The sequence below is a fragment of the Pagrus major genome, chromosome 11 (assembly GCF_040436345.1).
Source record: "Pagrus major chromosome 11, Pma_NU_1.0".
NCBI classification, from domain to species: domain Eukaryota; kingdom Metazoa; phylum Chordata; class Actinopteri; order Spariformes; family Sparidae; genus Pagrus; species Pagrus major.
In genome coordinates, this window is record NC_133225.1 from 20,971,031 (window position 1) to 20,984,410 (window position 13,380).

The 13,380-nt window shown below is 41.7% G+C and overlaps 1 protein-coding gene across 1 annotated transcript in view; it reads right to left on the reverse strand.

Annotated features, from left to right (window-relative positions):
• Window positions 1-13,380, reverse strand: part of ptprsa (protein tyrosine phosphatase receptor type Sa) — a 188,339-nt gene that overhangs the window by 19,737 nt on the left and 155,222 nt on the right. The window contains exons 27-31 of the mRNA XM_073476466.1: window positions 13,044-13,091; window positions 9,107-9,204; window positions 5,404-5,527; window positions 2,387-2,562; window positions 239-358 (exon numbers count right to left, since the gene is read on the reverse strand). Of these exons, the coding sequence (XP_073332567.1) occupies window positions 239-358; window positions 2,387-2,562; window positions 5,404-5,527; window positions 9,107-9,204; window positions 13,044-13,091 (566 nt within the window). The remainder of the gene's footprint in view (window positions 1-238; window positions 359-2,386; window positions 2,563-5,403; window positions 5,528-9,106; window positions 9,205-13,043; window positions 13,092-13,380) is intronic.

Consider the following 13,380-nt stretch of genomic DNA (forward strand, 5'->3'; position numbering starts at 1 on the left):
AGCGCACAATCTATGGCATCATTTTTGTTGTCTATGTAAATTTTGTGTTTGTATGTTTACTGGACAGACATTAAACAAGGATAATGTTATTCATTGTTATCCAACAATAATAATTATAATAGTTGTATTTTATTGGCAAAGAGAAGAGGAAGAGGAAGAGAAGTGGTGGTTGTGTGTGTGTGTGTGTGTGTGTGTGTGTGGGAGAGAGACAGAGAGAGAGAGAGATAAACCCTCCTACCTTGTGCAAGGAGAAAGTGCGCACGCAAAAAGTGGCCAATTCTATGGTGTCCAACAGGGTCACTTGGGTCATACCATAGGTTTCTGTGCCACGACTGGGCCAGTACTGGTCACACTTAATCTGGAAGTGAGAGAGAGACACACAGAGGTATCAGTTGTATCATCTATTTCAAAGTCTGTTTAAATGGCATCTCCATTTATGAAGAGGATCATGAACATAAATGGAGGAGTGAAGAGAAATTCAAATCATGCCAGTTCACACACCCACTCATAGAGCAAGCTCTCCTGTGGATCAAAACACCAGGCGGAGTTGACAGAAACACTATGGTAGCTCCTCTCGAATTCAAATTTGAGGAGCACAATTATGCAGATTGGACAGATGTGATCACACACAGGAAGTCCATTCTTATTGCTCAAATTCACCAACCTGACACAAATCCTGCCTGCATCCTCCCCTAAATCGTATTCTAGGGAAGACAATAGGAAACGTAATCCTAGTTTGGATACAGTAAAAGCCTGATGAAGTTTTATCATACAGATCCTCACATACAATTCCTCCTCTTCTTTTGAATGCTGTAGAAAGAGTAAGAGGATGCTTAAAAATAAATCTTGGATGGATATCTCATTTTGACTCAAAGTTTTTTTGTCCAGTGGTTCCACAGTATATCTGAAAACACAATTCCTGCTTCCCCGTGGCCCTCCCCTGTCAACCCACTTAATAAAGATTCATTCAATATGGGGTGTGATGCGCCGGTGGACACCAGATGAGATGTGACAGCTAGTGAGGGAGATGCGCCGCTCTTGAGCTTTCTCTCCCATTTCCTGCTCGGGCTGACACTCAAGTTCTACCGCCGCTAATCTTGATCACGTTTGACAGGAGTGGAACGCGCATGTCAGTATGGAGGATAGGTAAACAACTGAAAATGGATAGAGGGAGGGAAAATGAGGGGAGACACCTGGGGTGAGTGAGCCTGATGTTGACACAGGTTTGAACTGACGGGATGAAACATCGCAGTTGGCTTTTTGACATTTAGACAAGTCCACTCCTTGATAGCAAAGAAACTTTGTAGGGTACGCTCACGCTGTTTGGCTTTATTCTGTCGTTTTTGTAGTGCTCACCTGCATTTTCAGCTCATGATTTAGAAAAATGGGTCACATGACAGGCACTTTGTATATTTAACAACTCGCTGTCACTATATGCAAACAGAACTGGTACCCAACTGTCACAAACACTTAGGAGACTTTCTCGACAGAGTCAATGCGGCCTTTCTGTTGATTCTCTGTTATTAACATCTATATCAACACATTTTCTGTTTAAAATCTGATAGCTTGTGGTTATTAAATGCTGCTTTGAAACCATCTCAGTTATTTTTATAGTTAGTTGGCTAACAAAAAAAAGTGTGATCATCATAACCACAACTCAGTAAAGCTATCGAAAGTGTTCCTTTCCATCTCAAGGAGGCTGAGCTCCTTATGAAGTATATGCTTGTGGCCACTTCGCATGGACATAGATGTATAAAAAGAAAAAGAAAAAAACAACAAAAGTTGAATAGTGTGATCACACCCTGACATCTCATTCCTCCTTCTGTAACCAAGCTGCTGTGCTCTCCAGGCATTTCTTCCTCTAACTTCCACTACCAGCAGATGGTTGTAGGAGGCACTGGTCACAAGCGTAGCAAAAAACTCCAAGCACTCTGTTGCTTACAATTTAATTTTAGCTTCCTGCACTGTGAGCTCTGAATGCTAAAACTTGCTAAGCTCTCAGCACAGTAGGGAACATGCAACAGCTTGTCGTTTCCACTGCAAATACGGAGAGAAAACAGAGCCAAGTCTGTGAAGATACTCCCGGTAGATGCTCAGCCTTACTTATCAGATGTGCACAGGTAGGCCGCCTTTGAGTTAACTCTGTTTTATCACCTTCTCTTGCTGCTTACACCACCCCATTTAAATTTCTACACTTCTGTGAAAGCAATCCATCTCAAGAAAGTTCAATCTGATTACCTATCAATGAGATTCAGATGTGCAGCCGGGGAACAACGCTAACAGCAGCTGGTTCTTGTACTTGATCTTGTGAACCAGTGATTTGACTGTGAGGTTTGTTTAAAAAACTATCCTTTTAAGTAGAAAAAGCTGAGTTGAGTGGACTTACTCGTGACTTCTCCTCCAGCCTGGTCATCATGACCACGGTGGCTGCTCTCTGTTCCCACACCATCCTCCAGAAGTCCCCAAATGTCTCTGGTAATGGACCCTGCGTGGCGATGTAGGCATTCTGCTTCCTGTAGCCATCAATGTAGTTGGCGTTGATATAGTCACTACCTGTGATACCTAGATACAGACAACAGAAAAAAATATTAAGATAAAACATTGTAGTTTTGATGTCTTTTTCAGCCTTCATATTTTACTTTAATCATTATTTGCACCTCTTGTTTTGTGCCATCTGCCTCAATAACTCCCAGTTTTCACACACACTAACCCTGTTTCCCAATCAATAAAGGTGTAAAGATTCAAGACTGGAAAACAAGTAAATTACTGATGCAATGAGTTCTCACACCTCTCATTGTTGAAACGAGTGAAAATTGGCTAACATCGTTGAAAATGTTGGAATTGTCCAGAGAGATGCGGCACTGTCTTAAGATTTGGTTGATCGTGTCGTCTTTTGGGACGCAACATATTCTAGGTTTTATTCTTGCCCAATAGATTTAGTGCTTGTTTTGAGAGGAATATTTTAAGCCAGAACACAAGATTAAATGAGATGTTAAAACGGTCTCACGGCCTCTGCTCCTGTAGAGCTGAGGGAAACCTTGGTTGTTGTTCCATTTGAATAGATTCAAATGCAGCAACGGCCTCACCGTCACGACTTCCTGCACTGCTCTTTTATCATTTTCTTTCTCCGAGGTTCTGCCTCGGTTTCTGTAGATATGGTCTAACAGCCTACATCTGATTTACCACCACTAGTGCAGTTGAAGATGGAAAATAGCGAGGAGTAAATCAGCCACTCAGTCACCACAGCCAGGAGGTAGATCGAGCTACCATCCCTCTCAGTCTGCTAGCATGCTCTGTTGCACATCAGTCCCGCTAAATCTAGCCGTAAGGCACCCCTCCACATCTCTGGGTAGACAAATGTGTATTGGCAACATTTTAATGTACATAACAGTTGTATGCTTTGTTGCAAAATCCTGCTTCCTCTGACTGCATGTGAGTATCAAAGTAGTCTGTAGCACCCTTTAGGGCGCACTCACACTAGGCACTCCGTACTGTGCCCAAGCACGTTTGACCCCTAAAGTCCAGTTTGTTTGACCAGTGTGAGCGATCTGTACTGTGCTCAAGCACGGTACACTTTCTTGGACCTGGCACGGTTGGAAGAGTTGTGCTTCGGCATGGTACGAAGAACTGGGCCAAGTGTAAGTGCGCCCTTAATGTGTCTGCAGTAGTAACAGGACACTGCAAAGGTAAAATATGTAGTTCACTGCAATGGTTCACAAGGTGATCCCTGATAACAAGTATACAAAGTTGTGTAAGGATCTAAAGGGAACCAGGGTGTTGTGGTGTTGTGGACTGAGCTGCAAAAAGTCAAGATGTCCTTGAGCTTGGTGCAGCATCAATCCAGGCTCAGTAATTTAAAGCTGTTAAAATACTTTAGCCAAAATGGTGTAAATGTAAAGAAGATAATCTGCGATTAGAGTGTGTCTAACACTGAGCATCTGACGGTGATAAGACATAACATCACCCATCTTCATTTAACCAACTTCTACAATCCTGTCAGTTGAAAAGAGACTCCAGTGTGGCAGCATCTGTGTTGGAGAGTCACGTCTCTTTGACTGACGTCTCCTCATTCGAGCGACAAACAATGAAACACTCGACTGGGCTAATTTAGGAGAGGAGAGGCAGTGAGGACAACAACCAGGGTGGAGAGGAAGAATAAGACAGAGAAAGAGGTGTGTGAGAGAGAGAGAGGCAGAGAGAGAGAGAGAGAAAGCGAGAGAGAGAGAGCAAAGAAAAAAGAAAAAATGAACGAAAGAAAAAGAAAGGCAAATGTCATTAAAACGGATACCACGTCGCACAATCCGACTGTGGTGCCTTGGCTTTAGTCATAGCTAAATGAACAGAGAATGGCAGCGTGCATGAATTGTTCTACTGCTGCGACTAATGGCAAAATCACTGCAGTGTAAAATAGAAATTTCAGACTTGATTAATTTATGTATTTATGGACGAGGCATTTTTTCCCGGGGATAATTTTGTTATGCATGTTGTCGCACCCTCAAATTGGCCTGACTATTGCGAGATGTCGAAATCTAGTCGGAGCAGTTAGCTCACACAAAAGGAGAGTGCTGTGGAGTCGGGAGTTGAGCACTACAGTGAGGAGTCGGGTGCTCTTCTGGTGATGCAACGCCAGAAAAATGTCAGCGGTGAAGGGTGACTACCTCTGACAATGTCCCTTGAGATTTAGGAGTCAGAGGAAGAGTTTTTCTGGCTCCGATACTCTCTGCACTGTGTCTGTGGGCAGTTAGAGGGAAGTCATAAGAGTGGGGGTAGATCTGATGAGACAAATGGGACGGTGAAAACAGTGGTTAAATTCCTGGATCACTCTGTCTGAGTGCTGCGCTCAAAGATGAGCTGAAACAAGTCCTCGTCTGACCCCCCAAAATATTATGATTCCATAAACTGCTGAGCTTCTCAGGACCAAGCTAAGGCGAAACAATCCTCGGTTTAGCCTCCAAGAAAATGCAGCTCCGTTCTATAAATTCACTGGTTGTTGCTGAACTGAATCTGAACTTCACATACTCATGTTTTATTCTATTTTGCTTCATGCGACTGCATTGACTCAAAACAACATTGTGTAATCCAGCCCAGTCTCATCCTTTCTTTCCTTTCCTTTCCTTTCCTTTATTCGTTTATGAAAGTCAAGCCTAGTCCATAAAGTACAGTAAAATACAGTACTTTATGGTTTTCATTGTATTTAATGCCTTCTACCCTGCACTGCTTGGCTCTGTTCTACTTTAGTCTTCACTGTCAAGTCTCATGTGTGTAGTATATGTCTATCTAGTTCAAATTCCTAATTACCTAATCTGACTCTGTAATTATGAGGATTTCCCGAATGATCTGCAATGAGCTGAGCTCCTCTCTGAGGTGGTGTATGTGCAGAGAGTGAGGATGGGTGAGTCTTACCCTCGATGGGAGCCAGGATGACGCGGGAGTGGTCGTAGGCGATGACGTTGGCGTAACGATTTTTGGGCTTGTTCACCTCCAAGTTGGAGTGTTCCCAGGTGAACTGCTGGCCTGGATCAATAGACTGACGGGGGGCACAGACAGACAGACAGAACATGCACACACATAGAAGAAATCAGAAGAGCTGAGCAATAACAATACAACCTGAATGTTATCATAGAAAGAGGAGAGGGAGGAGGAGGGGGAGGGAGATAGATTGCAAGAGTGATTTCCCTTAAGGAAAAAGAACACGGTATCATGAAGATCTGCTCGCTGCCTGCTTTAAATACTCGCAGCAGCTGGACACAGTGCTTTATCAAGATCATTAATGTAGCGGGCATGATGACAAATAACATTATTGATGAGGATGACGACTCTCCCCCGTGAGGGGAGGGCGTTGAGCGAGGCCCAACACTCGGGTGGAGACAAAAACAGCAGCCTCTTTAAAATACAACATTTCCAGATAAATATTCTGTTCCCTTGTCAGGATAATTAACTATTCCATTACGAGTTGTTGTTTGCTCATAGGCGTCTGGCGCTCTGTTGGCGTGGAGACCGTGGCTTGAAGGATTTTTGCAGTTAAAGCTTCAGCACGTAGGTTGGGGGCGGGGGTGAGGCGGGTTTGAGAGGGAGGCTGAAGCTGAATCAAGTCAAACTGGAAACCTGATCTAACAGTTTCCACACAATCATTACAGCAATTAGCGCTTCCTTCTGTTTTAGCCTCGTTCCATCTCTGTTTTTTCTGCCCTCTCATCTCTGTCCCTCTTTCTTTGTTCCTGTTTTCCTTATCTGCATCGCTCCATCTTCAAAGTCTCACAGTTTTTTGTCCATATTTCTTTCTCTCATTATCTCTTCCTCCATCTCCTGTCTCCTCTCTGATGTTTACAATCCCTCTCCAACAGTCACCATCCTGCTATTCTCCCGTTTTTTCTGGATCACCTTCAGGTGTTTATGTGTGTGTGTTTGTGTGTATGTAAAGATTGGGGTCGCTTCCCTGAAACATCATCCAATTTAAAAATCGAAAACCATCAAATTTGTATGCATGCCTACTTCCAAAGTGATTTAAAAAAATGACTGAATAATAATTGCTCAAATTCAGCAACAACTATTGTAGGATTTGCTCCTCTTCCTTATGATCCATAATAGCATGTATGAAGATGAGTGACAGGTCCTGTAAAGAAGGCAGTCTTTGCAGGACACTGCTGCTAACTGCCTGACAGCAGATAGATGAAAAACTCTACAGCTTCAGTATCGTCAGGTAAAACCGCCGCTCCCTTTTCATTGCTGTGCGTATGTCAGATCATCTCCTCTTCATCTCAACTCTCCAGCTGGGATACCCTGTTCCTCTCTCCCTTCACTGAATCTCCATCATTAACCAAGCCTCCCCACCTCATCTTTCTCGTTTCTCCTCTCTCCCCTCTTCCCTCCATTTTTTCTCCTCCCTCACATCCCGCCTGGCTAAAAACCAATCAGTCAAAGCCCCGTAGAGCTGCGCTTGGCAAGCCAGGGCGCCCGGACGAGCAGCCATTCATCAAGAAAATAACAAAATTAAAATTACACTTCTCTATTTAATTTGGTCATTTATTTTTCCTGGGGGGTGGCTGTGGGAAGGGGCAGGGGGGGACAGAGAGAGTGAGAGTAAAAAGGACGAAGAGGGAGAAGAGACGAGCGGGCGGTTTAATGCTCTCTGTAAGCCAAGTAATTAGAAGTTGTAGTCGTAGCAAAGCGTCAACTTTGGCATCACGTCTCTCTCGTCTCTCTTCCCCGCGTATAGAACAAGCTTGTCCATTTGGTACACAGCCCGGATGTGGATTTATGAATAATAGATACCAAAGAAATACTGGATGGCTATGAGAAGTCATTATCCACCAACATTCACCGGCAGGCATGATGACAGCAATCTATGCTGCTGTACCTGCTTCCTGCGTTATACTGGCATGCGGCGAGGCGACAGGCACGGTGATTTAGGGATGGCGAGGAGGGGATATTGCTTGTATGCAAACGAGAGCTGATTCAGCACTCCTGATTTCTAATCAACTCTGGTGTCATTTATAACCGCCACGGTCTCAGAGCTCAGACAGCTCAGTTACCCCCTCCACACACACACACACACACACACACACACACACACACACACACACACACACACACACACACACAATGTTAAAGCCTGCATGCCAGTGTGCTTTTCGCTTTTCCCCAAAAACACATTAATGCACCAGACTATATCTCCATTTTGGAGTTCATCAGTCCATGTGAAGGATTTCAAAACACTTATTTATCATTAATTCTGTTTTCTTGAAGTAAAATGTTTAAGATGTTAAAGCATTCAGTCTGTATTTTTCTGGCGCTCAATTTTGGTAAAAAAGGTAAAAAGAATTTAAAAAAAAATCAAATAATCCTTGACAATGTTTCTTCAAATGTAAACTGGGCAGTTGGTCGTAATTATCATTTGTAATCTGATTGGTAGAACTTAAATAGTTATTTTAAGTGTTAAAATATTAAATATTAAATATGTTATCAAACAATGAAATGCTTTATAATCGATTTATTAAAGCAACATTATGAAGATATTGGTATTTTGTGTGATTTGGCGCCCCCCCCACAGTTTCTGAGTGCAACACCACTGTCGTAAATACAAATCCCAGGTCTGTAACCATTTGTCAGACGTAACGTAAGCGCTAACTACAAGCACAAGTCATTAGGTCATCAGTTGCAACTTTATATTATTATATTATATATAATGATTATGGATGAACTACACAGTATTTATTACCCAACCACAAAGTATTATAAACATCAGTTGCAACTTTACAATTAACGGTTACTTAAGAAATAGTTTATAAAGCATCTCATTGTTTGTTAACAGTGAGATAACTATGTTAATAATAACTAAGTTTAATTAACTATAAAATAACCCTAACCCTAACCATTTATTAATGATGGTTATTATAAAGTGTTACCATCTGATTAGCTTACTCTGATCACATATATTCTGTTACTATAGAAGAAGAGTGGCACAACTTCACCTATTTCCAAGGTGCACGGAGACGGGAAAAAGTCTACAGAGGTCAAAAGCTCCAGCAGCACTTGTACTATATAGAACATATTTATTCTTGGACCGTGTTTCGGCCTGTGGCCTTCATCAGGGTCATGTATTCTGTTACTACTAGTCCCTGAATGCAGTTACCCAATTTTGTAAGTAAGCGGACACTTTTTGGATGTCAAAAAAGGGCATGTTTCATTTTGCAGCAGATATATTCAACTTCTTTTTTCCCCCCAATGTTTCCTGATGCATTGAAGTAGAGTGATTCTTTAATTTAGCCAAGAATTTGAGGAAATTGCATTTGGAAGTACAGGAGTTGCACCAACCTGCCAAGGGAAATGTTATATGATTGAAAATGACAATTGGCTTGCTTTGCCAGGTTGAGGCTGCCAAAATATCTGAGGAAATAAGTGGCTGAAAACAACTGATATTTCATAATTGCACAAGCAACCACCAGCTACAGCATTGTCAAGTGGGAAGGAAGGTTTAAAAGAAGAGAAGCAGCCATTTCCTAGAGGGGAAAGTAGGAACTCTTGTGTCGCCTTCCAATGAAAACACAATCAGACAAAAATCAATAAACAGAAGAAACGTTGACCTTTGAACCTTTGGTCCACTCACCTCGTATTCCTGGGAGAGCTTGAGATTATCGTTGGCCTTGAGGAGCTCTGTGTGTTCTGCCAACTCTGAGATAGGGATGGGAGGATGATTCATCATGCCTGCTCGCCAAAGAATTGAGAGAGGAAGAAGAGTTTGTTGGTGCAACAGACAGGACACAAGTTCAAATCAAACAAAACACATATTCATGGGTGAGGATTGGTTGCTTACATAACAATGAAGGTTGGGTTTTAGTGGTGAGGAAGCTGGTGCAGAACATGGGGGATGTCACACACGGCAACAATGTATTGATTGGTGATGTTATAGGCACTTGATTAGACCAGGCCAGAGCTCAAAAACAGCTTTTCTGAGTGATTGATTATTTGCCAAAGAAGTAGGTAAACCAAATTATATTAATTCCCACAATGCTCATGATGCTGACAGATGGAAGGACCGATAGGACCAATGTTGTTTAGTGTAGCCAGAGAAAAACATGGATCAATTACTGTAAGTCTCAAACAGTTAAATAGCTTGAGAGCTTGAAATGAGTTAAAAATGACACATGATGAAAAATGTAAGGTTTTGATGATGAAATCACAGACGAGAAACACGACAGCCCTTTCTACTACCTGATCAATGGAATGCTTATGTTGACGAAAATCCCTTGTACTCTTTCTTGAAGTTAATCAAAAGTAATATTTACTTTCAGCACCGTTGCTATCACCAAAAAAAGAGGAAAACTCAATACTGGAAGACTAGTCGGTGAAAAAAACAACTTTGTAATGGAAATATGTCTTTAAGGATGGTTTTAATTGAGGCAGATCTAACAAATTCAAGTCGTTACCCATACATGAAGACTATATATCATTATTTTTGACATTTAAAATTACTTCCAGTATCGTCCTCATTAAGAAGAAAGATGAGAGAGGAGCTATCAGACAGCCTTTCGAGCTGCACGAGACCTGACATATCCCACAGGCCTGCTGCTGCTGTATCCATAATCTATAATACTCTTGTTATGCTGTGTTGTTAGCATGGTGACAATTTTGACTGTTTTGACCTCTATAAAAAGTCACTTATTCAAAAACAGAGCCCTGACCTGGGGGCTCATGGGAAGGCAGGAGGTGGGGAGGGGGAATAAGGAGGTTTAGGGAGTGTGAGTGATGCTGGGTGACACAGTGAGCTGCTCCATTCCAGCCAGCCAGTGTAAAGCAAGCAAGCTGCTGTTTCTGCCCTTTTCCTCAAGCTGATGCTTCCCTTAACGCAGTGAACATTGGCTCTAAGATGAACACCCCTTACCTTCCGAAATCAAAAGAAAGAAAAAATAATTCTCAGTTGTAATCCCTCTGCCATTTATCCCAAGGTATTCCCAGAAAGAACTAGCCTTTCATTTTGGTTAGAAAATTGTGAGATTTATCATTTTTTGCCTTACTCCAATATCCACTGAGTATTGCGTTGCTGCTAACATTATCAGCACTGCTGTGCACTCCAGCCGCTAATCCATTTACGAACATAATGCCGAGGCCATGTAATGGAATATGAAGCAGCCATAGATTGTGACTCTGTCCCTGCACGCGGACAGGCAGTACTTAACGCTTTCATATTTTTAGTAAGAGGTCTCTTTTTCTGCCGAGTGACGAGGTCAAAAGTCGACAAAATGTTAAAATCTCTTCACAAAAAATAAGTTACAGGGGCTTAATTGGGCGCGCAAATCGACATAATCACATTAACCATCCTTGATTTTCCTTTTCTCCCAATGCTTAATATCCGTCCAATGTCAAGGGGGTCACTGGTGTTTTGGCTGCTTTTGTTGCGCTTAAGAGAGGGAGCCCGACTCTTTGTGCTGACAGTCTTCATTAGTAATGGTAATTTATTTTACACTGAGAGAACAATGCAGCAGTGTCAATTACATGAAGATTAACAAAGATTACAATGCACATATGAGACAAATGAGGAGATGACACTGGATGCCGTGACATCCTCCGGAAAATGAATGGACACACTACATTAACGCCTCCTTGACAAACACATATGCCCATCTTAATGGATCTTTTAAATGTTGTTTACTAAATTAATCGATTTCTGTTTTGCCTCTTCATTATCTTCATATAACTTCAAATGACACCTTGTTAGGTGTATTTGGACAAAGCTTTGAGTTTATTTCTGCATAAGGTTTCTGATGAAGCGTGCGTAACGCGGTTGCACCACTTGAGAAGGAGAGGAAGTCATTAATCGTTTCTGTTGGTGGGGGAATAAATTGAGATGAGCATCAAGGAAAGAAGAAATATTGCAAATTAAATTTGGTTGTCAGTTTGGTTGCCTCAAATTCAAAGGGAAAAGGTATCAGAAGCTATGAGTGAAATCAGTAAATGCGGATGCAAATGAGGGGCCCTCACTTCTCTTTGAGAGAACAAGAGGAGGGAGATCAAAGAATGTTTGTGTTGTGTGTGTGTGGTTGTGTAGTTTACTCTGAGTGCGCAGACGTTAGTGAGAAACTCCATCAGTACTTTTCAGTTTGTGTTTACTGTCCAAATTACAGTCTGCATGTTTAAGTGTGGGAGATATACGTATATCAGGCCAAATTGTTTACATATACCTCCAAATAAAGCAGGATGCACTGCCAGTGGGACAGGCTGAAGGTTAAACATATCAGTGTTTGTTTATTCCCTCAGACTCTTTTGGGAAACTTGTATGAAAATCATTTCAATAATCTAAACCGCAAATCCATCATCTTACCTTTATCCAACTTTTCCCTTTGCCAGCACAACTAAAGCTATAAATTGTGATGTTTACAGGGATGAACCTCACAGCTAAACCAATCTGTTTGCTCTGTTTGTCTATTCCTCTCTCTCAGTTTACTTTTCCAACCTCACCCATTTGTTTTGTTCTCAAGACAAATGAGTCAATCGCGCCTGATTCGTTCTCTTATTCATTTTGTCATCTACACCCTGCATGGCACATTGTTGTGTTTATCCAAGAAAGGATTTACTTTCAAGACTAGGCTGCACCGTGACCCGTACTCGAGCAAAGTCTCTCAAGGACAAATTATTGTTATTCCCCACCCCCCATGCCATAGCTTTCATCTTTCTCCTCAACACATCCTGCGGCTTTTTCCCGTCCACATACAGATTCTCCAATTTTTTCACCTCAATCAACAATGTGATCAATGAACATGAGAAAACAAACTTGCATCTAATTACACATTTTCCAATCTCACGTTCAGCAGTCGATGCGCCGGAGAAATATAATGATTCTTTTTTGATAAGCCAAAGCAGTTTCTCTCCAAAAGACTATTTATGATGTTACGTATTTACATATAAAAGGGAAGAAGTCTGTTTGTGGGTAAGCAAAGAAATAAAGGAGGGGTAAAAAGGGGGAAGGGGAAAACCAGAAACTCTGCTTTTTTTTTCTCAGATGATCTTTTTGCAGTGAGCAGGGAGAGAGGGTGATCAAATGTTGAGCCATTGTTTGCCACCGCTTTAATTAATTCTGCTCGTTATCTCTGAGCACAGAAAAGACCCTGTTACTTCAGAATGGAAATGGAGCAGTGGTGGTGAAGGAGGAGGAGGAGGAAGGAGAAAGGGGAACAACAACAAGGAGGTAAGGGAGAGAAAGAAGGCTAACAGAGATTGTTCTCCTGTAAAAAACAAACAAAAAAAAACACACCTCTTAACCATCTCTACATCGGCAGAAGTGATCGCACAGGTTATTTATGCATGGTGGATTAATGCACAGCCAACAGCCCAAGTGAATATAGTGACTGACATCCAATTAAAGAAAAAACAAAACAGCCCGGTATACCAATAGAAACCAACATCAAATTAATTAGTGCTGAAATTTTGCTGCATAATGTGAAAAAAACAAACAAATGCAAATTATGTACTTGTAAATGGAGGCAAGCGGTGCTAGAAAAAAAGATAAAGACAGCTAGTACGCAAATTCTAAAAGCATAGAGACTAACTTTCATAGTCAAAATCTGCTTCGCTCTGAGGACTGCTTAGACCAGAATCTGTAAAGAACAGCAAACATAAGGGAAATGTTTTCAAAAAGCTGTAATGCAACAGAAAAAGGCTATGTCAAAAGAAAACATAAAAATGTGCAAATCATAAAAGGCCAGGAAATAAAAAGTACTTTTTTAACCAGTTTACCATTAGTAAACTCAGACCCTTCTCATGGTGGCCTGAGTGACAGATTGGAGACCAGGCTCCCACACAGACATGAAAAAGTAGGGCAGACATTATCAGATCAGAAGAGCTACAGTCCTCCTCAGGAGCAGGCTAGTTAGCCACGGGCGTCAG